General features: G+C 38.7%; 1 protein-coding gene across 1 annotated transcript; it reads left to right on the top strand.

The window, feature by feature from the left end:
• Positions 1-851: 851 nt before the first annotated feature.
• EIF1AX (eukaryotic translation initiation factor 1A X-linked) lies at positions 852-25,973 on the top strand. Its single transcript, XM_082681885.1, has 7 exons — positions 852-1,051; positions 12,130-12,213; positions 14,313-14,416; positions 15,501-15,551; positions 17,666-17,747; positions 18,891-18,982; positions 21,952-25,973. The coding sequence occupies exons 1-7, from the start codon at positions 1,036-1,038 to the stop codon at positions 21,955-21,957; spliced, it is 435 nt and encodes a 144-aa protein (XP_082538011.1). The 5' UTR covers positions 852-1,035; the 3' UTR covers positions 21,958-25,973.
• The last annotated feature ends 720 nt before the right edge of the window (positions 25,974-26,693 follow it).

Below are 26,693 nucleotides of genomic sequence, written 5' to 3'. Positions count from 1 at the left end.
GGCTTAAACAACAAAAATTTATTTTCTCACAGTTCTGAAGGCTACGAATCTGAGATCAAGGTGTCCGCAGTGTTAGTCTCTTTTAAGGTCTCTCCTGGGCTTCTAGGATGGCCGCCTTCTTACTCATGCGATGCTCCCCTCTGTGCTGTGTGCTAATCTCTGCTTACTTATAAAGACACCAGTCATATTGGATCAGGGCCCACCTTAATGATCTCATTTCAATTTAATTACCTCTTTAAAGACCCTATCTCCAAAGTCACATCCTGAGGTATTGGGGGTTGTGAATTCAACATACGAATTTTGGGAGGATACAATGCAGCCCCTAACACTCAGTTTGTCTTCTCCCCTCCCTTCCTGTGTGTTGAGCACTTACTATGTGCCAGACATTCTGCTAAATGCTGGTAATAGTAAGCAAGAGATGTGATCTCTGCCAAATAAGGTTTACAGTGAGGTAGGAAACACAGATATTTATAAAGTAATAACAAGTGTCATGCAAATATTACGCTTTGGGTCAAGTTAAGACTGAGCTGTTGAGATTAGAGTTAATGAGCCCGCAGCTCAAACCTTGAGACGCCAGTCTGCCACAAAGCAGCCAGCAGCGGGCGCTACCAGAACCCGCCTTTATTGTGGTGGGCCCCGCCCACTCCCTCCCGGATTCCGCCTTCTGCCTGCTCACGGCCCAGTCCCCCAAGGGGTTTGGCAAACTGCGGTAAACGCTCCGGGACCGCGTCACCCTCCGCTCTGAGAATAGGCGTCAGTCGGCCCCGCCTACGCCGTAGGGCCGGGAGTGGGGGCGGGCCCTGAGGGCGCTGGGAGGCGGGGAAAAGCGACGCAAGCAGCCGCGACGCCATTTGTCGCGGCCCAGCGTGGGTGCAAGCGGATCTCGGAAGAGCTCGGTTGTTAGATTCTCGCGCGCGCGCGATCCGCTCTCCCCCGCCTGCTTCGTGTCACGCTGTCCCACGCGTCGCCCCTCGGAGGAGTCGCCGCCGCCACCCAGATAGGAGTCGGAGACGCAGCGAGGCCGTCGTCACCGCCATGCCTAAGAATAAAGGTAATGCCGCCTGGACCCCGGGACCACGACTCCGCTCGGCCCGGTCTCCCCGGCTGTGCACGCGGCCTCCGGATCTCCTAGGCGGCAGTAACCTGCCTCTCCGCCCTGCCTGCACGCAGCTGGGCGATCCGGACGCGATCCTGGGCTCGGGAGAGGAGCTGGGAAGTTACTCCTGTCTTCCAGTTTGGTCACATTGGGGTGGAGCCGACGCCATTTTTGTAGGGCCTCCTGCGGGAGGACGTGTGCTTCTGCTCCAGATTCGCGCCAGACTGACCCCGGCACTATAGGGACCTGTGGGGAGACCTCCCCCGTGGCCGCCTGGGCTTCGCAAATGGGCGTCTTTGGTCTTCCCGGCAGTTCTTAACTTTCAAAGGGTGGTGCCTGTTTTAAGTGGCCATCAGGTACTCCTGCATGGAATTCTTTATGGGCAGTTGTTGGGTATTGTTGAGACTACTCCCTCTCTCTTTTGTAAATAGTGGACGAAACCTTGATGCATTAAGGTTCCTCTCTAGAGACTTACTCTTACCCATCCTTTTACGGGGCTTTCTTTTTCCCAGAACACCTGTTCCATATTTAGCCAAGTTTTCTACTTTTGCTCCAGATCGGTATATATTGTGGTGGGAGTAAAGACCTTTCAGTTCCTACCATTCTTAGGCCAAACATTCACAGACTGTCAGATTTGAGGATAATTTTATTTGGAATTTGCAAAATGGAAGGCCTAATCTAGGTAAAAGCAGAACAGTCCTAAAGAAATTCTTTTTTTAAGACTTAATGGTGTTTCTGTCTTCAGTATTCTTACAATTTCTCAGAGGAAATTGTGGAAGTCGAAACAGGGAAAAGGTATTTTCCTACAGGAGAGGCATGTATTTCACAACCCACAAGTTTCCTTTGATTAGTCATCTTTGAGACCCCTGCCCTGACCCAGGCCTACTCTGTTCTCTTTTTTACTTCACAGCTGGCTCCAGGAATTCGACCTCATTTCCTCTTTGTAGCTGTCACTACTCTTTTTATTCCTTGATGTATTTGGTTGCAGTTCTGTGCGAGATTTGGTGCAGCTCTCTCAGGGCACTCCACCGCACTGCCCTCTTACTTGCCGTTCCTTTTTGTAGCAAGTATTATACTGCTAATTATTCTGGTAAAGACGGGGTGACAAAATAGGGTTTTCAAAGTCATGGTTTTCTTGTAACCTACATCATCTGAGATGGTAACTGGATCCATTCAATAGATATCTTATTTTTCACCTTTATTTCTGGCGATGAGATTTCCGATTTCCTCACTAGACTGTAAGTTCTGAAGGGCAATAGTAGTATCTATTGGAGAAGGTTGTATCTATTGGAGAAGACACAAACTAGATACTACTATTGGAGAAGTAGTATCTAGTTTGGAGAAGATTGGCATCTTTAGGGATATTTGTCTTCCCATGCCTGAATGTAGTATATCTTTCCTTTATTTAGGTGTTGTTTAATATCTCCTTACATTTCATGTGCATCTTTTGTCCGGTTTATTCCTAGCTACCTTATATTTTTTGGTTGCTAATTAAAATGGTAAAATGAAAATATTAGAATGAAAGATTTCAGACCTACAATAAGCTATAAAGCAAATATAATGAATAACTGTCTGCAGTTGATGCATCAGTCATGTCCTGTCAAAAGATAGCAATAAAAGTTATTTTCACAGACAAAATTTAATATAAAGAATAGGGGACTTCCCTGGTGGTCCAGTGGTTAAGACTTCGCCTTCCAATGCGGGGCGTGCGGGTTCGATCCCTGGTTGGGGAGCTGAGATCCCACATGCCTCACGGCCAAAACACCAAAACATAAAACAAGCAGTATTGTAACAAATTCAATAAAGACTTTAAAAATGGTCCACATCAAAAAAAAAATCATTATAATATAAAGGTTGGTTAACCCATGTATTGGAGAGCTGAAAAGGCAAAAAGGGAACCACCCTAAGGTAGCAATTGCTAGAAACAGCTATGGCTCCTAGAACTGGAGGGAAAAAAGGAGAGAGGTTGTTATTATTAAGACTGACAAAAACAACAGGGATTTACTGTAGAGCACAGGGAACTATATTCAGTATTTTGAATTTATGGTAATAAACCATAATGGAAAAGAATCAGAAAAAAAGAATTTAGATATATACATATATATGTATAACTGAATCACTTTGCTGTACACCTGAAACTAACACAGTATTGTAAATCAACTATACTCCAATTAAAGAAAAACAAACAAACCTGACAAAACTTGGAGGAGGGGCCCAGACCTCTAAAGAGGGGGCGCTGTCGATAGCAGGGTCTTTGAGGACCCTGTGAGGTTGGTTCTGGGGCAAAGCAAAAGGGAATCATCTGCAACCACTGAAAGCAGTTACAGCCAGAAGACTGCTGCTGAGTTTATGCCAGTAAAACCGAGAAGCAAATCCCCTTTCTGCTCCAGCCTGCCCTCTGCAGCGTCCCAGCAGCAGGGCCTAACTGGCAGCAGCGGGCCAAGGAGAAGGGCGGGGGTGGGGAAGCTCCGAGAGGAAAGCTGCAGGACCAGCACTGGTGCTCAACTTCTGTCCGGGTGGGGTTCCCGGAGGCCCACAGCTCAGGGCGGGCTTTTGTGGTGTCAGTGGCCCAAATGGCAGAGGGACATATTTACAGTTGCATTATCAATGCTAAATTTCTAACAGTAATTTCTTAACATCATCCAACATCCAGTCCATTTTCAAATTTCCCCTATTGTCTCAAGGGTGTCTAGAGTGTAAGTATATAATATACCTAATGTCGTATACTATATTTTTTAATTTATTGAGGTGAAAGTCACATCACATAAAGTTAGCCACTTTAAAGTGAGCGAGCGATTCGGACTTCCTTGGTGGTGTAGTGGTTAAGAATCCGCCTGCCAATGCAGGGGACATGGGTTCGAGCCCTGGTCCGGGAAGATCCCACATGCCATGGAGCAGCTCAGCCTGCGAGCCACAACTACTGGGTCCACATGCCACAACTGCTGAAACCTGCGCGCCTAGAGCCCATGCTCCACAACAAGAGAAGCCACTGCAATGAGACGCCACATTGGGTTGCTAGCACTTGACACTTAGTAGATGCTCAGTAAATAATTGTTGGATTAAGTCACCTCCCTTCTGTTGACTCCACCCTTAGGTGAATAATAGGCTCTCCCTTGGTTCCAAAGGGACTGAACTACATTAAAACACATCTAGTTCACAAACCTCCTTTAAAGTTCATTTCATTACATGGCAATAAAATAGGGAAGGGGATGATCAGGGTATGGTTAATTCTGGTAAATTGACAAGCAATGAATCATTCTTTTATAAATAACACATGAGGCATACAAAAATTATAAATAATGCAGTGAATGCCTGGGGAATCAACCCATTACTCTGAACTTGAGAATTACAACACATATTCAGTTAAAGCCCTCTGTGTTCCCCTCCCCAATCCCCTTCCGCTCCCTCTCTTCATCTCTTCCAGGAGGTAGCCACCATTCTGAATTTGGTGTTTAAGCATTCCTATAGTTGTAAAACCCATCTGTTATCTTTACTTGTTATCTTAGAGGAACAGTACTTTTCAAGACTCCCGAGTTTTATGAGATGCAGTTTACTAATGTGAAATAAATTCATGATTATTTTTCTGTTTTTATTCATTGGAAAAGCCAGAGCCTGTGAACATAATCTTTGTGATGTTTACACACGTATTGTCACTGTGTGTTGCCACTAACTGTGTTGCCACTAACTGTGTTGCCACTAACTGTATGTTGCCACTAACTGTGTTGCCACTAACTGTGTGTTGAATGACTTGATTTGGATTGATTCTTACCAGCTTATTTCCTCTAGAATCCTCTAGACTCTGTCAGTTTATTACCTCAGGGAAAAAAGGTAGCCTTGGGCCCACTTATGAAGAGCAGTTGGGGTAAGGTGCTCCCACACTTTAAAGAAGTTACTACTTTTAGTTTTAAAATCACCAGTCCTTTAGGAATGTATGGGCTACTCTTGAGTGATTGATTCAAAGAATTTTCCAACTAAATATGTGACTCAGTAAACAAAGTAGGTGTGATACTTGCACTGATGCCCACTCTGCTTTGAAGATTTGACATGGTTGGTGGCTTGAAGCAGAGGATACTTTTCTCTTTCTAGGAAATGAGCTCTGAGGACTCTGGGTGGGTCAGACATTGTAGAGGCCTGCCGAACATAGCACAGAGCATTGTGAGACTGCCCCTGGGACAGAGTAAGTGCACATGACTCAAGAAGTTAAGAGTCTGTCTTTGCAGTGGCCAGGTACACGTTCTTTATTCTGTTTGGGCTGTGAACTGTTTTTGCTGCTTCCAGGCTCGTCCCGTGAGTCCCTTAGTGTCGCTACCACTTAACACCTTTCTTCTGTCTTTTGGAATGGCTGCCAATGTGGTTTAGGTTCTAGAATGGGAACAGAACGCTGTGGAGAGATACCCTAATGTGGGGGCCAGGAACAAAAAAGGATTAGGTTGGATCTGGTCACCCCCACTCACTAATAGTGTTGCTTCTCTGAGCTTCAGTAAACTCACTGGTAAACTGGGCATAAATGACTTATTATCTCATAGAGTGATAGTGACAAGTCAATGGGTGGCATTACTGCATACTGGTTAAGAGTATAATCACTGGGGTGATACTGCCTGATGCAAATACCAGCTCTCACTTCATTCTCTCTTGTGAGATAAAGACAAAATAATGCCTATCTCATAGGCATAAGCTTGTTAAGGGCGAGTTACTGGGACAGCGAGAAGTCTGCTTGGATTGAAGCATAGGGAAATTGAAGAGGAGTAATGAGAGGTAGATTGCTGTCATGCTTATAGGTTGAAAGACTTATATTCTTTAAGGTAGTTATGTTAACCACTAACAGAAATAAGGATGTTTATTAAGGACCAACTTTGTAAAAGAAAGTAATTTGAGTTTTGAGTAAACTTTGAATGACAGTAGCCCATTCACTGGAAATGTGCTGAGCCTCACATTAGAAATGAGGCCAAAGCTTAGTTGAAATAGTAGGATGAGATGTAAAATTCTTAGCATAGAAGTGGTAGGTGAGAGAAATTTTTCCTTAGAAAGTAGGTGAGCAGAAGCTGAGAATTTGGACTTAATGAAGCTCAAAAGGGATAGGCATAGTGAAGGGGTAGGGGTGATGAAAGGTCAAGAATAGTGCAAGTGGCCCTTTAAAAGTCAGAAAAAGAGTTGAGAAATGATCAGCAGTGTCATTATTTAAAGTATGGAAAATGGGAGGGAGGGTACAGATTTTTAAGGCTACCGGTAGATAGAAGAATTCTAGAACCCTACATGGTAGAAAGAATATAGAGGCACTTGAATCTTCTGTTCTAACTCCCTCATTTTATAGAGGCTGGAATTGAGATCCTGAGAAGTTTTGTGAAAGCTCCATGTATCCTTTATTCCTCCCTTCACATATGGTCACAATTCCCATGTTGTTTCCATCTCAGAAATATTCCTCTTATTTGTGTCTTCCTCTTCACGGTCAGGCTAGGTGTGCTTCATTCTATGTGTAATAAGGACAGTGACCTTCTTACCAGTTTTCCCACCCAGAGGATCATGTCACACCTCTATTTTTTGTTGAACTATTTAAGATTTTTTTTTTTTTTTTTTTTTGCGGTACGTGGGCCTCTAACTGTTGTGGCTTCTCCCGTTGTGGAGCACAGGCTCCGGACGCGCAGGCTCAGCGGCCATGGCTCATAGGCCCAGCCGCTCCGCAGCATGTGGGATCCTCCCAGACCGGGGCACGAACCCGTGTCCCCTGCATCGGCAGGCGGACTCTCAACCACTGCGCCACCAGGGAAGCCCTATTTAAGATTTTTGAATAGTAAAGTTCACGATTCAGGTTTCAAAAAGTGTAGAATGAAATGTCTTTCCTAAGTGTGTCCTCTTGCCGATGAGTTCTTCTCACAGGCAGTCATTAACTTTCTTGTACGTGCCCTTCCAGAGATATTTTATATGTAAGCAAGTATGAATATCCCTTTTTTACACAATGGTAGCTTTATACTCTTCTTCAGCTTGCTCTATTTGTTGTTAAACTTACATTATGAAGAATTTTGAACATATACAAAAGTAGACTAGTATAATGAGCCTCCATGTACTCAACTCCTGGCCTCGGACATCATTAATTCACAGCTAAACTTGCACCGTCCACACCAAATCAGGGTCCACATATGGGCTATACATTGTCATTGGTTGATATCTTTTAAGTCTTTTCTAACTGGTAGGTTCTTCATCCATCTGTGGGGGTTTTTTTCTTCATAATGTATCTGTTGAAGAAAACAGATTGTCTTGTGGATTCGTCCCCATGTTGTCATCGTCCCCGTCATCCCCCAACCCCCAGCTAGATTTTGCTGATTGCATCCCTAGTGTACCTTGATTTTTACTGTTTTTTACCAGACTGTCTTTTAGAGCAGTTTTATGTTGATAAAAAAATGAGCAGAAATTGCAGAGTTCCAACTCCCACCCTCCCAGTTTCCTCTATTATTAATATCTTACATGAGCCACTATAGATAGTCCATAGTTTACATTAAGGTTCATTCTTTGTGTTGTACGTTTTATGGATTTTTGACAAATATATAGTGACATGTATCCACCATTACAGTACCATACTGCGTTAAAAATCCTGTTGTTCACCTATTCACCTGCCCTTCCTTCCCCGCTCCCCATCTGGCAACTACTGATCTTTTTACTCTCTCTATAGTTTTGCCTTTTCAAAAATGTTATATGGTTGGAATCATACTATTCAGCCTTTACAGATTGGCTTCCTTCCCTTAGTAATATACATTTAAGGTTTCTCCATGTCTTTGGGGGGGGGGTTGATAGCTCATTTCCTTTTATTGCTGAATAGTATTCCATTCTATGCAAGTACCACAGTTTATGCTTTCACCTACTGAAGGACATCTTGGTTACTTCCAAGATCAGGCAGTTACTACCTTGCTTTTTTTTTTTTTTTAACATCTTTATTGGAGTATAATTGCTTTACAATGGTGTGCTAGTTTCTGCTTTATAACAAAGTGAATCAGTTATACATATACATATGTTCCCATATCTCTTCCCTCCTGCGTCTCCCTCCCTGCCACCCTCCCTATCCCACCCCTCTAGGTGGTCACAAACCACCTAGCTGATCTCCCTGTGCTATGCGGCTGCTTCCCACTATCTATTTTACATTTGGTAGTGTGTATATGTCCATGCCACTCTCTCACTTTGTCACAGATTACCCGTCCCCCTCCCCATATCCTCAAGTCCATTCTCTAGTAGGTATGTGTCGTTTTTCCCGTCTTACCCCTAGGTTCCTCGTGACCTTTTTTTTTTTCTTAGACTCCATGTATATGTGTTAGCATACGGTATTTGTTTTTCTCTTTCTGACTTACTTCACTCTGTATGACAGTCTCTAGGTCCATCCACCTCACTACAAATAACTCAGTTTCATTCCTTTTTATGGCTGAGTGATATTCCATTGTATATATGTGCCACATCTTTATCTGTTCATCCGATGATGAACACTTAGGTTGCTTCCATCTCCTGGCTATTGTAAATAGAGCTGCAATGAACATTTTGGTACGTGACTCTTTGAATTATGGTTTTCTCAGGGTATATGCCCAGTAGTGGGATTGCTGGGTTGTATGGTAGTTCTATTTCTAGTTTTTTAAGGAAACTCCATACTCTTCTCCATAGTGGCTGTACCAATTCACATTCCCACCAGCAGTGCAAGAGTGTTCCCTTTTCTTCACACCCTCTCCAGCATTTATTATTTATAGATTTTTTTCATGATGGCCATTCTGACAGGTGTGAGATGATATCTCATTGTAGTTTTGATTTGCATTTCTCTAATGATTAATGATGTTGAGCAGCCTTTCATGTGTTTGTTGGCAATCTGTATATCTTCTTTGCAGAAATGTCTGTTTAGGTCTTCTGCCCATTTTTGGATTGGGTTGTTTGTTTTTTTGTTATTGAGCTGCATGAGCTGCTTGTAAATTTTGGAGATTAATCCTTTGTCAGTTGCTTCAGTTGCAAATATTTTATCCCACTCTGAGGGTTGTCTTTTGGTCTTGTTTATGGTTTCCTTTGCTGTGCAAAAGCTTTGAAGTTTCATTAGGTCCCATGTGTTTATTTTTGTTTTTATTTCCATTTCTCTAGAAGGTGGGTCAAAAAGGATCTTGCTGTGATTTATGTCATAGAGTGTTCTGCCTATGTTTTCCTCTAAGAGTTTGATAGTGTCTGGCCTTACATTTAGATCTTTAATCCATTTTGAGTTTCTTTTTGTGTATGGTGTTAGAGAGTGATCTAATTTCATACTTTTACATGTACCCGTCCAGTTTTCCCAGCACCACTTATTGAAGAGGCTGTCTTTTCTCCACTGTATATTCTTGCCTCCTTTATCAAAGATAAGGTGACCGTACATGCATGGGTTTATATCTGGGCTTTCTATCCTGTTCCATTGATCTATATTTCTGTTTTTCTGCCAGTACCATACTGTCTTGATTACTGTAGCTTTGTAATATAGTCTGAAGTCAGGGAGCCTGATTCCTCCAGCTCCGTTTTTCTTTCTCCAGATTGCTTTGGCTATTCGGGGTCTTTTGTGTTCCCATACAAATTGTGAAATTCTTTGTTCTAGTTCTGTGAAAAATGCCAGTGGTAGTTGGATAGGGATTGCATTGAATCTGTAGAATGCTTTGGGTAGTAGCGTCATTTTCACAATGTTGATTCTTCCAATCCAAGAACATGGTATATCTCTCCATCTATTTGTATCATCTTTAATTTCTTTCATCAGTGTCTTATAATTTTCTGCATACAGGTCTTTTGTCTCCTTAGGTAGGTTTATTCCTAGACATTTTATTCTTTTTGTTGCAATGGTAAATGGGAGTGTTTTCTTGATTTCACTTTCAGATTTTTCATCCTTAGTGTATAGGAATGCCAGAGATTTCTGTGCATTAATTTTGTATCCTGCTACTTTACCAAATTCATTGATTAGCTCTAGTAGTTTTCTGGTGGCATCTTTATGATTCTCTATGTATAGTATCATGTCATCTGCAAAGAGTGACAGCTTTACTTCTTCTTTAACGATTTGGATTCCTTTTATTTCCTTTTCTTCTCTGATTGCTGTGGCTAAAACTTCCAAAACTATGTTGAATAAGAGTGGTGAGACTGGGCAACCTTGTTCTTGTTCCTGATCTTCGTGGAAATGCTTTCAGTTTTTCACCATTGAGGACGATGTTGGCTGTGGGTTTGTCATATATGGCCTTTATTATGTTGAGGAAAGTTCCCTCTGTGCCTACTTTCTGCAGGGTTTTTATCATAAATGGGTGTTGAATTTTGTCGAAAGCTTTCTCTGCATCTATTGAGATGATCATATGGTTTTTCTCCTTCAATTTGTTAATATGGTGTATCACATTGATTGATTGGTGTATATTGAAGAATCCTTGCATTCCTGGGATAAACCCCACTGGATCATGGTGTATGATCCTTTTAATGTGCTGTTGGATTCTGTTTGCTAGTGTTTTGTTGAGGATTTTTGCATCTATGTTCATCAGTGATATTGGCCTGTAGTTTTCTTTCTTTGTGACATCTTTGTCTGGTTTTGGTATCAGGGTGATGGTGACCTCGTAGAATGAGTTTGGGAGCGTTCCTCCCTCTGCTGTATTTTGGAAGAGTTTGAGAAGGATAGGTGTTATCTCTTCTCTAAATGTTTGATAGAATTCACCTGTGAAGCCATCTGGTCCTGGGTTTTTGTTTGTTGGAAGATTTTTAATCACAGTTTCAATTTCAGTGCTTGTGATTGGTCTGTTCATATTTTCTATTTCTTCCTGATTTAGTCTTGGCAGGTTGTGCATTCCTAAGAATTTGTCCATTTCTTCCAGGTTGTCCATTTTATTGGCATAGAGTTGCTTGTAGTAATCTCTCATGATCTTTTATATTTCTGCAGTGTCAGTTGTTACTTCTCCTTTTTCATTTCTAATTCTATTGATTTGAGTCTTCTCCCTTTTTTCTTGATGAGTCTGGCTAATGGTTTGTCAATTTTGTTTATCTTCTCCAAGAATCAGCTTTTAGTTTTATTGATATTTGCTATCGTTTCCTTCATTTCTTTTTCATTTATTTCTGATCTGATCTTTATGATTTCTTTCCTTCTGCTAATTTTGGGATTTTTTCCTTCCTCTTTCTCTAATTGCTTTAGGTGCAAGGTTAGGTTGTTTATTTGAGATGTTTCCTGTTTCTTAAGGTAGGATTGTATTGCTATAAACTTCCCTCTTAGAACTTATTTTGCTGCATCCCATAGGTTTTGGGTCATCGTGTCTCCATTGTCTTTTGTTTCTAAGTACCTTGCTTTTTAACTTGCTTGATGTATCCTACAGCTATAGGACAAAATGTAAACTCTCAGGGTTGCCAGACTTGTTGCTCTCCCTCTACTGCCACAAAATCAGTGTCCCTTTCCAGTTGATAAAACTTTACCCACCCCCCGCCCCGGCCCAATTATCTTCTTTTTGCACACAGACCTTTCATTTGGGGGAGCAGGTACAAGAGAGACCCCATTTTATAAAATTTATCATGAGCCGTTATATATCCCTCCTTGGTCCTTGTGGGCCACTGTAGGAGGAGTTCACTGAGCAGTGTATTCAACCAAGTAGTCGTGATGTTTATGATATCTCCTTTTGGTTTGTTTGTATTTTATGTCAGCAGTGTCCCAAAAGGGATTTCCAGGAAGGGTAGGGAAGTGATGACATGTATATGTTTAATATGATTGGAGATACATGACCAAATTAGGTGAATTTTTTAATTTTTCATTTTTTTCAGGTTTTTGTTGTTTGTTTGAAGTATGGTTTACAACATTATATTAGTTTCAGGTGTACATCATAGTGATTCAGTATTTTTGTAGATTAGACTCTGTTTAAAGTTATTGTAAAATACGATATTCCCTGTGCTGTATAATATATTCGTGTAGCTTATTTATATTACACATAGTAGATTGTACTTCTTATAATTTAAGTGGCTTTTAAAGAACATTCTGTAAGCCCTAGTTTGGTTTCTTTTTCTGTTTTGCAGATAATTAATGTCTTTTTCTTTAAAACCATTAGGTAAAGGAGGTAAAAATAGACGCAGAGGTAAGAATGAGAATGAATCTGAAAAGAGAGAGCTGGTGTTCAAAGAAGATGGGCAAGGTAAGCATTTTCATAAGTTAGATTTCTTTCAGTAATAGTTTTCTTTCTTAAGTAAGGTTTTCAATTTCTCAACATAAAAGAGATACTGTTCATAATCCTGAGCAAAAAACCACATGTCCCCTTTTGCTCTTCTCCGTTTCTCATCCCCCACACTTCTCCAGAGCCTTTCTTCTGGTAGCTATTTCTTGGTATACTCAGCATGCGCTGAGGATTGATGGCATTTCTGTAAATGTGTATGTTTCACTGTTTTATGTGAACACTCATGTTACAACTAAGAATGAATTGAGCAGTTCAGAGGGAATTAAGCCTCAAAAGCTATGGTTGACAATTCCATGACTTAGTAGACTTTTTTTGATAGCGAATGGTGCTACATAGTATGTTCAGTAGACCATGGGTATTTGAGGAATGCATCTGAGGCATGTAAATTACATGTAATTTCATAACATAATAAAATGAAACTGAACAATTGACCTTTTCAAACTGATTAAGATTTTTGTTAAGTGCCAGATACATAACAGTAGTTTCCCGTGTTTTGTTTGGTTTTGGTTTTTGAGAGTTATGTTTTTGGGGGTTTTTTCGGGGTGGGGGGTGGTTAACATCTTTATTGGAGTATAATTGCTTTACAATGGTGTGTTAGTTTCTGCCATATAACAAAGTGAATCAGCTATACGTATACATATATCCCCATTTCCCATGTTTTTATTTTGAGTAATTTCAAACTTTCAGAAAAGTTGCACTCTAAGTATCATGAATTCCTTTAACCCCTTCATCTTTGTGTGCGTGTGTGTGTTTTTCCTGAACCATTTGGAAGTTAGTTGAAGACATCATGATACTTTTCCCTTACTACTTACTTTATCATGTTTCTCCTAAGAACAAGTATATTCTCTCACGTAACTGCAGTAGGATTATCACACTCGTGAATATATTATTTATCTAATATATAGTCCATATTTAAATTTTTCTAGTTATCCCAGTAATTTTCAGCAGTTTTTAACAAAGAACTTTTTCTAATTATCTTTTTATAGAACTTGGTAGATTTGTTCATGCCATGAATATATAAGCCACTAAAGATGAAACATGTTATTTGGCTAAAAGACCCTTTTATTTCTTACCCTTGATTCTTGCCTTCCTTTAGCAGTTGACTTTATTTTGACTGCCATTACTTTTTCTTTTTCACGTTTTCCCCCCACTTTGGAAGAGAGCCTGCCTTTAAATCGACCAACCGTGTTGAGGCCCTAGGTGGGTGCTAGGTTCACTGTAGTCTGAGTAACTCACTTCCACTTGTCAATACCACAGTCGAGCCTTTGAAAGTTTTGTTTCAGCGTATTTACAAATTGGTGGATGTCCTCTTTGGGAATCAGTCTTGCATACAACTTGAGTAAACTAAAGGTTCTGAAGTGACCCCCCCCCTCTCCGGTCTTCTGTCATTTAATGACAGAAGAGACGGCCCGTGTGCAAGCCACTGCTCATCATCTCAGTTTTTCAAGTGGCAGTGAAGTAGGGTGGCTTCCTGGGTACCCTTTTGGAAAGATTGTTGATTAAAAGTTTGGCATTTTGTCTGGGGGCATCTTTCCAGCTTTACAAAAACTTCAGAATAATCACTAAGATATTCTAATTTAACAGACATTAATAACATATAAGCTGATTTTTATTTGCCAGTGTACCAAAAATTGTGTTGCAGTTAGCCTCTAAAGACTAACCCTCTGAGGGAAAGGAGACGAAAATTGGGCGAGGATCCAAAGTGAGAGATTGATGAGATACATTTTAGTGTACATTTTGGGCCAGGCCACCTTGATCTCCAGAAGTAGAGCATACGGTCATGAAGACAGTGGACAGTCCACTTAACTCAAAATGAGTAGATAATTAAAATATTTCTGATAGCAGGGACAGCTTGTCATAGAAATGGCATTACACAGTCTTGGTTCTGGCTCTGCCGTTAACTAGCTTGGTGTTTTATCACTCCCTTGTGCTTATTTTACTGCATATACTTATTCCTAACCAACACACCTGTATGTTCTAATCAGTTGTATGTGGACTTTTAAGTTGCTTTTATCAAAAATTCAGCAATATCCTATACCCTTTACTTTTCCCTCCTCCAGAGTATGCTCAGGTAATCAAAATGTTGGGAAATGGACGATTAGAAGCGATGTGTTTTGATGGTGTAAAGAGGTTATGTCACATCAGAGGGAAACTGAGAAAAAAGGTAAGTGTGGAGACTTGTTTTACTTTAATATAAAATTATGGTTAAGGGGAAAAAATGGCTCTAAGGTTTTTATGGGCCAAGGACCTCATTTTTCTAAGTTCCCAAAAGATTTCAGTAGAACAGTGATTTACCTCTAAGTCAAAACAGCAAGATCTTTGATGGTAATTTTATACAGGTATCTGTCTGAAGACTCATTTATATCACCTGTGTTTTATTCCTGCCCCAAAATGATTAACCTGAATCAAATCATGAGGAAACAATTAACAAGTCCAGATTGAGGGACACTGCAAAACAAATGGCCTGACTGCTAGTATATATAATGTTAATGTCATGAATGGAAAAAGAACAGCAGGGCGGGCTATTTCAATGTAAAGGAGATTAAGGAGATGCAATGGTTAAATGCAGTAGGTGGCCCTCGTTTGGGTTCCGGTTTGAGGGTGGGGGAAATAGCTGTAAGGAGTGTTAAGAAAATTTGAATATGAATTACAGTAAATAAGTGTTGTATTAATGTTAAATTTCCTGAACTGAGATCATGAATGGGCTGCCTTGGAAAGGAGTGATTAATTTCTCATCAGGGTAGGTGTTCAGGCAGATTTATTGATCAGGTTGGTTAAAAGTCGCTCCATCCCTGGCTTTATGATTTTTTAAAAATTTGTCTTGTTAATGCTCATGTTACCAAACTAAAGGAGTTCTGTTTCCTGTGTGTATTTGGGTGCGTGGGAGGGAGGGAGGGAGGGAGATTAAACCACATTCCTAATTTACTATTCTCATATGTTGTAATGGATAACTGACCACTTAGAGGGGTTCAGTATTAAGAATCCCTTAATTTCTGAACTAATCATTGGTCCTCTGGAATTATTAAACTGTCAAGTAGTTAAATAAGATTGTTATTTTTCTAATCTCCAAAATTATAGAAAATTTGAAAGTGGCTCAGCTGCTTACTGTAGTTTTTTTCCTAATTCTAAATACAGGTACTTTACCCACAGTTGGGTGAATAGTATGTGTATTTTATGGGAAGACTGACTCAACATTGCTCTTGATTGATTATTTTTATTTTAAATGTAACCTCCTGTGACTTTTATAGGTCTGGATAAATACCTCAGACATTATATTGGTTGGTCTACGGGATTACCAGGTAAAAATAAAATTTTCATTGTTTACTTGCTTGAATTTTATGAGCAATTAATGTTTAGAACATAAGTCATAACCATATTTGACCAGTTCCAGGCCAGTATGCTATTCACTGTTGTGTCAACAAACATTTCTTAAGGGCCAGTTCTGTCTTAGGCATTGTGCTAGGTACCCCAGGGATCATGGTTCCCAAATGCCAGTCTGTGGAGTCTGCATTTTCACTATAGAAGAATCACAGACAGTGTGAATTTTTCATGAAGCTAAATAGTCCTTTTTCCCTTTTTGATATTTAAAAAGTTCCCTTTTTTGGAATGAGGGATACTATATTGTGGTGGTTTTGTTGGTGTTCTTAGTTGGCAAGATAAAAATAATTTTATGTTGGACTGCCTGCCTCCATTTTTTTTTTTTTTTTTTTTTAACTTATACGTCTTGAAATCAAAATCTGGAAACCATTACTCTAGGGGATACAACTGAATGAGTCAAGCTGTCATCTCACAAAATGCTTATGGCCTGGTAGTGGAGAGGGTAAGACAGGCACACAAGTAATTGCAGTACAAACCATGATAAAAGTATGTGCTCTAAATTTAGATGAGCACTTAGGAAGAAAATGGTAGTTGTCCTTCATGATGTCAACCTGGAGACTCTACTCATGCTAGGGCTATGAAATCCATTTGGTTTCCACCTATTGGAACTCATCACCATGTATTTACATTTTGAGTGATCTTGTTTCTATTTTTATAACTTTGATCGTACTTTGATTTTTTTAAATATATGTTCTAGAATAAAGAATTAAAATCTTTACCTTAAATCAGTGGTTCTCAACCGTGGGTGATTATTTTCCTCCAGAGTACATTTGGCAGTGTCTGGAGACATTTCAGGTTTTCACACCTGGGGGTAGGGGTCAGTGCTGGTCATCTAGTTGATAGAGACCGGGGTGATGCTAAACATCCTACAATGCACAGGACAGTCCCTACAACAATGAATTATGTGGTCCAATATATCAACTGTGCTGAGGTTGAGATAGCCTGCTTGAAACTCGTACCATTTTAATGTCCATTTTCTTCTTTTGATCCTAAAGATAACCCCAGAAGTAGGAGCAATTAGTTAGTTCCCTGTTTGACAGATAAGGAAATCAAGGTTCTGAAACGTGTAACATTCATACTATAAAATGACAGCCACATTAAGTTTTCCAATTCGTAATCTCCCATGATCCTTCTTTTATGTCCCTGCCACTTAAAGGGTGGTACAGGGACCAGTAGCATCACTAGCTTTTGGCAACTTGTTAGAAACGCAGATTCTTGGACCTCACCCCAGGCCTCCTAAATCAGAATGTGCGTTTTAACTAGAATCCACTTGGGCTTCTGTACACATTACCGTTTTAAGAAGTGCTGGTGTGAATCACACGATTCTTGGATCATAGTGATCACTTACGTTGCCTTTGAGAATTTTTGAAGTTGAAACAATCAGCTTCAACCCTTTTTTTCTTCCTTAACTGAGTCAGATTCCTTTCGGATGGGGAAGTGTGAGCATTCTGAAGCATTAGTTTTCAGTGGGACACTTGCATCAGAAATACCCATATCTTTTACAAATACACACTCATGGGCTTCACATCTCCTAATTTATCTGTCTTTAGGAGGTATAAAAGCTCCATAGGAGATTCTGATGGATTTGTACCCTAAGAACCACTGATATGTGGAAAGGTATAATAATTTCCTTGGGTCATTATACCGGTCTCAATTTTTGAATTAGAGTATTTAATCACCTGTAAATTATGGTCCCAGGGAATTTTTGTACTTCAAAAGACTTCTAATCAAAGGGTAACTATAAATAATCCAAAAGATTGGGTCTGTACAGTTTTGCATTGAAGTGAAATCTATAACTGTCTTCCCTAAGCTTGTTGATCATTATTCATTTATGCATGCAAGCTTCTTTGTACTGGGTTAAACCCAAGGATGTTTTTCAGAGGGCAGGAGAAAACTTTAAATTTTTAGAAAAAGGACAGGAGTTTATAACACAACAGTAAAATTTAATTTTCTATCCAGTTTGAAACTAATTTATGAAATAACGGATAATATTTTGGCATAATCATTTGTAAATCTTATTTGTCTCTTTTTTAAGGATAATAAAGCTGATGTAATTTTAAAATACAATGCAGATGAGGCTAGAAGTCTGAAGGCATATGGCGAACTTCCAGAACATGGTAATGTCTGAGATATTACATTAACCTGTTATATGGTGTTATTACCTGGTGGTATTTAGATGAAGGAATTTTGGTAGAATTTTGTGGATTTTGCATGTTTAGTTTTGAGTTTATGTGATTCATTCCAAGTATGCCTGCCTGTACTTCATCATACTAGACACCTTAAGAAAAAAGTAACTGGGATTCTGTTCCTAATAAATATACTTTTGGTGAGGAATTATCCTTTATAAGCCCTAAACTTCTGCGTAATGCCAGTCAACGGAATAAATTGATTATAGTATTTATTTGAAAGTTCCTTTCTAAAGAGACTGTCATTATTCATCTTTAAATGTGAAGCAAGGATAGCAATTAGGTACTGTTGTCGATTTTTATTAAAAAGTCAGTTTTCAGTTCATCTTATCCTAGTGTCATAGTATCCATAGGATTTTGTTAAATCAACGTTTTTTGTTTCTCCCCTGCAGTACAAAAGTTAGGCGTTCTTAACGCATAAAACTTAAATAAAAATAAGTTTCTCATGACCTCATCAAAGGGGAAGTGACTTTACATACTATTTTGTAAGCCTACATTTTTTGCTTGGAAGTTATTTTTTGGTTCTGTTGCATATTATCAAGGAAACTATAATTTTACTTGAGCATGAAAACCCTGCTGAAATTATTTACTTGGCATTTCCAATCTAGGAAATGCTAATATATCTGGGAATAGGACTAGCACTTCCTGGTTCATTTCTGTTATTTAGGGATAAGCACGATTTGACCAAATTTTTCTGATTGATGAGTTTATCTGATGATTTGTGGCTTGTTAGCGTGTGCTCAGACGTTTTTTGAAGTGTAGCTGGAAGTTGTAATAGCTTTAGAATTTGTGTAATTAGAGCCTGCCTCACTAAAAATACCTTTGTGAGCAAAAGAAACTTGTTTGCATTTTGACTTAGAGATTTTGTTGTGTAAAATACTGTTCTATATACTAGGGTTGTTAGGTAGAAGTTAAGCGGGTCTTTTTGGTAATGAAACTTAAAAGTTTGACTTGTAAGAGTCTCCTTTTATACTGCAACATTTGATATCCAACCACTTCTTTTAGTGGGCAATTTATTCATTTTACTAACATCTTGGTTATATTATATGAGTATATTTGTTATTGTTTCTTTAGCTAAAATCAATGAAACTGATACATTTGGTCCTGGAGATGATGATGAAATCCAGTTTGATGACATTGGAGATGATGATGAAGACATTGATGATGTAAGTAGCATTTTTCACCTTGAGTTTTTCAACTTTTGTTTGTGCTAGTCAAACTGTTTATGCTTTGAGAATTTTATCATCTTTTTCAGTATTTCTTCCTAAAAAGGTCAATATTTGCTTTGGCAATATGAATGCTAGGCATTGGAATCTCAACTTGTTTAAGTTAAGGGTGTCTAGAGAGATAGCTATTAAGAAATTTAGCAGACAGTTATGAGAAATACAAGATTTTATCAAAGAAACAGGCCTTTTTTTATTGAGATATAGTTGTACAATATTGTATAAGTTACAAGTGTACTGTAAGGTGATTCACAATTTTTTTTTTTAATATTTATTTATTTATTTTATTTTGGCTGTGCCAGGTCTTAGTTGTGGCCCACGGGATCTTTAGTTGAAGCATGTGGGATTTTTTTTTTTTAGTTGTGACATGCGGACTTCTTAGTTGTGGCATGCATCTGGGATCTAGTTCCCCGACCAGGGGTCGAACCCGGACCCCCTGCATTTGGAGCATGGAATTTTACCACTGGACCACCATGGAAGTTCACAGTGATTCACAATTCTTAAAGGTTATACTCTATTTATAGTTACTATGATTGGCTATATTCCCTGTGTTATACAAACGTGCCTTCTCTTAATTGAAACACTAGTATGTTAGAAGAATAATCTTGTTTGAACCAGTTTCATATGAAGTGTTGGAATTACAGCATAATATTAAAAGCCCTGTTAAAGGGAATTCCCTGATGGTCCAGTGGTTAGAACTCGGCGCTTTTACTGTGGTGGCCTGGGTTCAATTCCTGGTCAGGGAAATAAGATCCCACAAGCTGTGCTGCGCAGCCACCAAAAAAATAAAGCGCCCTCTTAAAATTGAGGCCTTTTGCCAGTTATTTTATCTGTTGGATATGCACTATTGGCAAACTCTTGGTTTGGAGTTGGTGTGTTAATTTTGAGGAAAATGCGTTGTTTTTTCTCACTATAAAGCAGTAATGCTCACAAGAATAAGTGCCTCATTGCCCTTCTGCTGTTAAAATATTTCAATGAAATTCAAACTTAGTTTCTGGCAATATAAATCTATTTAATAACTGGGGTGGTATTATAAGTTACTCTTAAATCTGGGTTGGGCTCTTTAAACCCTTTTAAATAAAAATGTAGTTCAGGAACACCTGTGTATATAAATCTAAAAATAATAGTAGTAATGTTTGATTTTATTCAAAGGTGAAATTTTAGTATACCTAGAGTAGTTGCTCCTGACCGGGATTGTTTGTGCAACAGAATTACCGGAGCTTTTCAGAAATACAAAGGCTGGGAATTACCTGGCGGTCCAGTGGTTAGGACTCTGTGTTTTTACTGCCAAGGGCCTGGGTTCGATCCCTGGTCAGGGAACTAAGATCCCACAAGCCACACGGCGCGGCCAAAAAACCCCAAAAAAACAAAAAACCCAACCGAACAAAAACAAAGGCTGGTCTCGGGGAAGTCTGAATTAAGTGATACCTACCACTGAGATTCTATAATTAACATCTCTGTACTTGGTTTATCACATATCTGCCTATACCTTTATTCATCCTTCAGTCCATCTTACATTTTGATGCATCTCCAAACCATTTTAGAATACATGATGAATTAAAGAAAATTTGAGTACATATCTCCAGTGTGTATTTGCATTTATGAATTTTTAAACATACAATACTGTATTTCAGAGCATACCCTAAAATAGAAAAATGAAAAGGGATAAGAAATAAATCCATCATTCTATTTTTTTTAACATCTTTATTGGAATATAATTGCTTTACATTGGTGTGTTTCTTCTGTATAACAAAGTGAATCAGCTATACATATACATACATCCCCATATCTCCTCCCTCCTGCGCCTCCCTCCCACCCTCCCTATCCCACCCCTCTAGGTGGTCACAAAGCACCGAGCTGATCTTGATCTCCTTGTGCTATGTGACTGCTTCCTACTAGCTACCGATTTTACATTTGGTAGTGTATATATGTGCATACCACTCTCTCACTTCGTCCCAGCTTACCCTTCCCCCTCCCCGTGTCCTCAAGTCTGTTCTCTACATCTGCGTCTTTATTCCTGTCCTGCCCCTAGGTTCTTATGAACCATATCATTCTATTTTTTTTTATGTTATCTCCCTTTGGAAACCCCTGAGCCAGAGGATTCTTGTGACTAAGCTGTGAATGACACTTGGACAGTAGATTTATCGATGATACTCTGTGACAAGAACCTGACATGGAGCTACTACTGTGTTATAGGTTAAGGAGCGATCCCAACAGTTTGACAGCTTAGCTGGGGTAGAAGACCTTTTTTAGGAAATAAAGAACCTAGTCAGAGTACATACCTCAATATGAAGCCACATACACAGAGGTGATAGGGTGAGGATCTAGATAGGGTTAAGCTTTTCTAAGAGAAGTATTTCTCAGTTTGTGCCAATGCTTCTTCAGAACTGAGGCTGGCAGTAAGGGATAGTAAAGGTAGTGGTTATTAAAGGAATTTGAGTTACCTTGGCCATTTCGTAAGGGTCGCTTTGTCTGTCACCTGAGAACCCGACTTCTTCCCTAAGGTGTTTCTCCAAATGGTTTCTGTGTGTTCTAGCCTTCACTCCTATAACCAGGTTGACTGGGAGGAGAATTTGGTATCTCACTTTTCCGTTTCTCAAGGAAGTAACACTCCCTGTGTCTGTTCCTACCCCCAAAATAAATTTCTAATCAGTAGCTCAAAAGGAAGGAGATAGTAAAATAGTAAACTTTATTGAGAATATTCTGCATAACGTATAGCATTCTGAAGGCTGCTGTAAAGATTCAATGACAGCAGACCAGAATTGAGAAAAACCTAGTGTTCAGAATTTCCTCTTCAAACTGGATTTGTTTCCCAGATAGCCTAAGGGGGTGCATGTGTCCCTTACATGTGGTAGACTGTTGGAATATAAAAATTCTTCTTTTGGTTGATCTGATGTTCTTTTTCCTTCCAGATCTAAGTCGAACTCAACCTTTCACATTCCACTTTCTTTGAGGATTATTCAACAATTTGGATTTGGGCTGTGACCCATTAAAGAAGATTAAAATTTCATTAGCATGAGTGCAGTTTGTTAAAGCAGACTGATTTGTTTCTAAGGTATTTCTTTAAAAACTAGTAATGCTGAATTCTCTTAAATGTTAAACCCACTTTGTTCTTTTGATGTGACGGAGCTTGTGGGTAAAAGACCACATCTGCTCTTCTAAAAGAAAAAAAATGCGTTAACTGCCTTTCCCACTTTGACCACTTCCAGTAAGTAAATGGATGTTTTGAGTAAAACCATTTGCCGTACACGCATTATGTACTTATTTTTTTTTTTTTTTTTTTTTTTGTGGTACGCGGGCCTCTCACTGCTGTGAGCCTCTCCCGTTGCGGAGCGCAGGCTCAGCGGCCATGGCTCACGGGCCTAGCCGCTCCGCGGCATGTGGGATCTTCCCGGACCGGGACACGAACCCGTGTCCCCTGCATCGGTAGGCGGACTCTCAACCACTGCGCCACCAGGGAAGCCCCGTACACGCATTATGAATCATAATTAAGCCCTAGTTTTGACTAGCCTGTTTACTGTACAATGAATTTTTGTATATTCCAGTTACTTACATGAATTTTCCCTTGAGATTTTGGTACAGTTTAATGGAGGCAGAAATCTGCATTTAAAGTGAAAAATGATTGGTCTGTTTTTCATATTTAAGTAGCATGTGGCTATTTTTATACTGATTTTGATATTGTATACATTCTTTTCATGATCTTATTTTGCCACTATAAACATCAACAAAAAAGGCGGTTTTTAGAACCTGAGTTTTAATAGCAGTTTTGAATTTGTAAAGTTGGTAGTTGCAGAAATCAAACACTAGGTGGCACCCAGTTATCTTAACATTGGAGATACTGATATAGTTGTCAACTTTTTTTTTTTTAACTTACTGTGCATAGAAAATTCCCAAACAACAAAAGATTGTTTTGAACATATGCATGTATGTAGAATATTTTTGCAGAACAAAAGGATTATGTTCAAAGTGTCGTTTTATTTTCAGAAGTCATATACGTGTGAGCTACAATTTTGAGTGCTTTATAAACACTTAAACTATGTGTAAATGAAAATTTAATTTCATAACAGTTTGTACAAATTAAGCCTTTGGGAAAGTATCCCTAAGCTGGGGAAAGAGGAGGGAATAACAACTTAATGAAAAGATGGTCTCTTATTTCTGAATGGAAGAACTACATACAGTGGAGAAATATAATAAAGACAGTATCATGCTGCAGAGTATATTATACCCTTACTTTGCGTTTAGGATGTATTTTATTGTGTGTACAGGTGTTTTTTGCTTGTATTTTATTGGGAATTTAGATTTACCCTTTGTTAGTTTTTCATCATCAACTCTAGTAAGATGAAATTAAGGGCAGGGCTAGTTAGACCTAACTAGCCACATTGAAGTGGTATGCAACTGTAAAAGAAATCCTTCATGTAGCTTGTGAAACTTTTATTCTACTGGTCTCCAGAGAACTCTTCAGTGTTGAAAAGTAATACACAGAGGATTAAACCTTCACATGGCTTCAGAAAATAAGCACATCTTTTTTTTTTTTTTTTTTTTTTTTTTAGTAAGCACATCTTTGATCCCATGCTTAGTATAATTTCCTTTCCTAAGTGTGCAAACTCTGGAATAAAAATCTGAGGTACTATAAAATATTAAATCAAAAACCAGAAACTAAGAGTGGACAATTGCAGTTGATGTTTCTTACTCTATGGAGTCCCTGAACACTTAACCTAGGTGGAATGTGTCTGAGACCATGGACTGGTTTTTAGTACTCATAAGGAACCAGCCTTGAAGAGTTGACTGAGTGATCATCTTCGTCGGTAATCTAAACCTCCTAAGATATTTAGGCTTCTGTACATAAAAGTGTTCTGGTAAATTTGTGGTATATGCAATCTTTCCTCCACATTGTTTTACCAAGAATGTTTTTACTCTGCATCTGTGCTACAGTTCATGGTACGGGTGGTGCAACTCAAACATTAGTTTTTCTACTTAACCTCCTCTAATAATACGGTTTGTCTAAAGATTCTTACCCCAATTCACGTGTTTGCAGGTGACATTTTTTTTCTTGTCTACGTAGTAACAGCCCAATCTAGTGCTGTTGTACCCTAGAAAATCTCAAATTATAATGATTAAAATAGTTGGGGTAAACTTGTAGTTCATATGCAACACTACTTGGAGGAATTATTTTGCTAACTTGTCTTTAGTGTGGAAATTAGTTTCATTGATTTGATTATATTTCAAAGGTGGAATGGAAGTGGTCCTCAAGAAAAAAAACCTTTTTTGTTGTTATACTGTTTGATTCCTATAATACAATGCTAGAAAGTATGCCCTGAAAGAAAATAAAGTCTTTGAAATCCAAGAATAATGATTCTTACTGCTAAGAGAATGTAATAGTTATTACTAATGAGTTCGATAGGCATGCATTTTTCATGCAGTGTTTATTCCACTTCCAATTAGAGTATATAAATAAGTTGTATTACTAAGGTGGCTAAATAACCAAACCAAGTGTTTGTGTAAAAAAAGACTTGCCAAGATTTAATTGTTTGACTGTTGAATCTTTCTTGAAAATCCCGCCTCTCAAAGAGACCACCTCTTAAGGAGCCTGTAAACTATGCATGATGAAAATTCTTGTATTTTATTAAGGAGTGGCCATTGGTTTACTCACCACATCTGTGGAATCATGGCTATAAGTATAGTTGCTTACAGAACTCCTGGTGACTTGTAGTTTAACTTACTCTCATCTATCTTGTGTAAATATTAAATTATAGGACATTGCATAACATCTTGAATAGATACAAACTGCTGTCAGTATTGACTTCAGAGCAAGTGAGTAATCTAATAGGTAAAAGCATGTTTCAAATAAAATACCTAGCTGGATTTATACTTTATTTGTATTGTGTACAGATTTAACAACATCCAGTATTAACTATGGCTTGGCAGTGAAATGAAAGTAAGTTCTTTATGTTACCTGTCATAAAGATTAAAAAGATTTGTATTGGTGTGAGATGTTTAGATCTCTGTCCTGCTTAGTAAGGGAAAGTTTCATTTATACAGCTTTTACATACCACTTTGTGTTTTTTATTTACCTTCAACTACCATCATTGCTTTTTTCTTCCTATTTTAGAAAAGAACAAAATCTGAATTAAGTCTTACTATAAGTGTGATAAGACACTAGCCTCTCAGGTATGGAGTGAACCGATGAATTCGGAGGGTGTGTTGGACTGTGTCTTCTCTTCCTCCCACAGCCGCCTAGTGCTTAGGAGGCATGTGGTAGAGAGTGAAGAACATGGGCTCTGAGGTCAGGCAGCCTGTGCCACAACCCCCACTCTGCCCTTTACCTGCAGGTGACCACGGGCACCTTCTCCAGCTTGTCTGAGCTTCAGGCTCCTCACCTGTAAGATGGAGATGATGAGAAGAGTACCTGCAGAATCACAGAAATGTTGGGAGGATTAATAATGCGTGTTCGTATGTGTGATCCACTTAGAGCAGTGTCCGCCACTATTCACTTGATATCCAGGACTGTGTAAGATAGAATATGCACGTCTTTTTTTTATTCTCTATTTACCATTTCTTTTACTTGCAGTCTTTGGTTCCTATAACAAAAGAAGTGTGTAGAATATATATTTGTATATTCATGTCGACACAATATTTAAAATAATTGCTACCACCCTCATTTAATTCAGCATAAGACTAACAGATGGAAGTCTCTAAATTGCTTAAAGAAAGGTATTTTGCAAAGTACCAACTTGCTCTATATTTCTTTAGAGAAAGCTTATAATTAGTAATATTGGTAGCTCTGGTCATCTTTCATTCTGAAGTCTTTAATGAGTCCTTTTACCATAGATTCATGACAGCTAATTGGTACTGATTTGGAGGTTTCCTTTCCCATCATTTGGAATTATGTAATCAGATGCAAACTATTGCAATTAGAAATAAAATATGAAATAACTTTCAACAGTGTATGCAGTTGATTCTTTTCAAACTGTTTATGACATTTTTAACTAAACTTTTATTCATGATCATTCTTTTCTGAAAATTTTGATGTATGAGGGAAATGTATACTTAATCTGTTTTCTATTTTTGTGTTTTTGGTTGTTTGATTTGAATGAATCCGTTTGGTCAGACTGCAGTTACAGGGTTGCATTTTCTGGGCAAGTGAATTTGTTACAAACCTGTGCTGAAGACATTTTCTGATGGTAAATCAGTTGTCCAGAATGATCTCAAATTTCCAGAATCCCATTCACTGGGCCTTATTTTATACTGTGCAAAGACATAGGTGAAGTAGATATTTATCCTCTGGTCAACTTGCTCACTTTTGTTTTTCTTTTTTAACTTGCTCTCTTTTAAAAAGCCAGTCTTTTCTGTTCCAATCCAGGCTTTGTTCGGTTCACAATCTGATAATGGCAGATCAAAAAGTGGGGACAAAACCTGAGTAAAGTCTCATTGCTGATTTGATCCACTGGACTGTCAGGTATAGAATTAGTTGGAGTTTTGCACGTTTGATAAAGTTCAATGCATATTTATGCTTTTAAATATCTCTTGTAAATCTAAGAATAATCGGGATTTTCCTAACTTGATAGTTTATCTACCGAAAGCAAACATAGAAACTCACAATTTCTTTTAAAAAGCGAATTTTACTTAAGAATGTCCCTGACAAGCAGTAAAATGA

The sequence above is a fragment of the Grampus griseus genome (assembly GCF_964374135.1).
Source record: "Grampus griseus genome assembly, chromosome: X".
Taxonomy (NCBI): Eukaryota; Metazoa; Chordata; class Mammalia; order Artiodactyla; family Delphinidae; genus Grampus; species Grampus griseus.
Note: the sequence above shows the minus strand (reverse complement) of the source record. Positions and strands in the feature narration are given on the sequence as shown.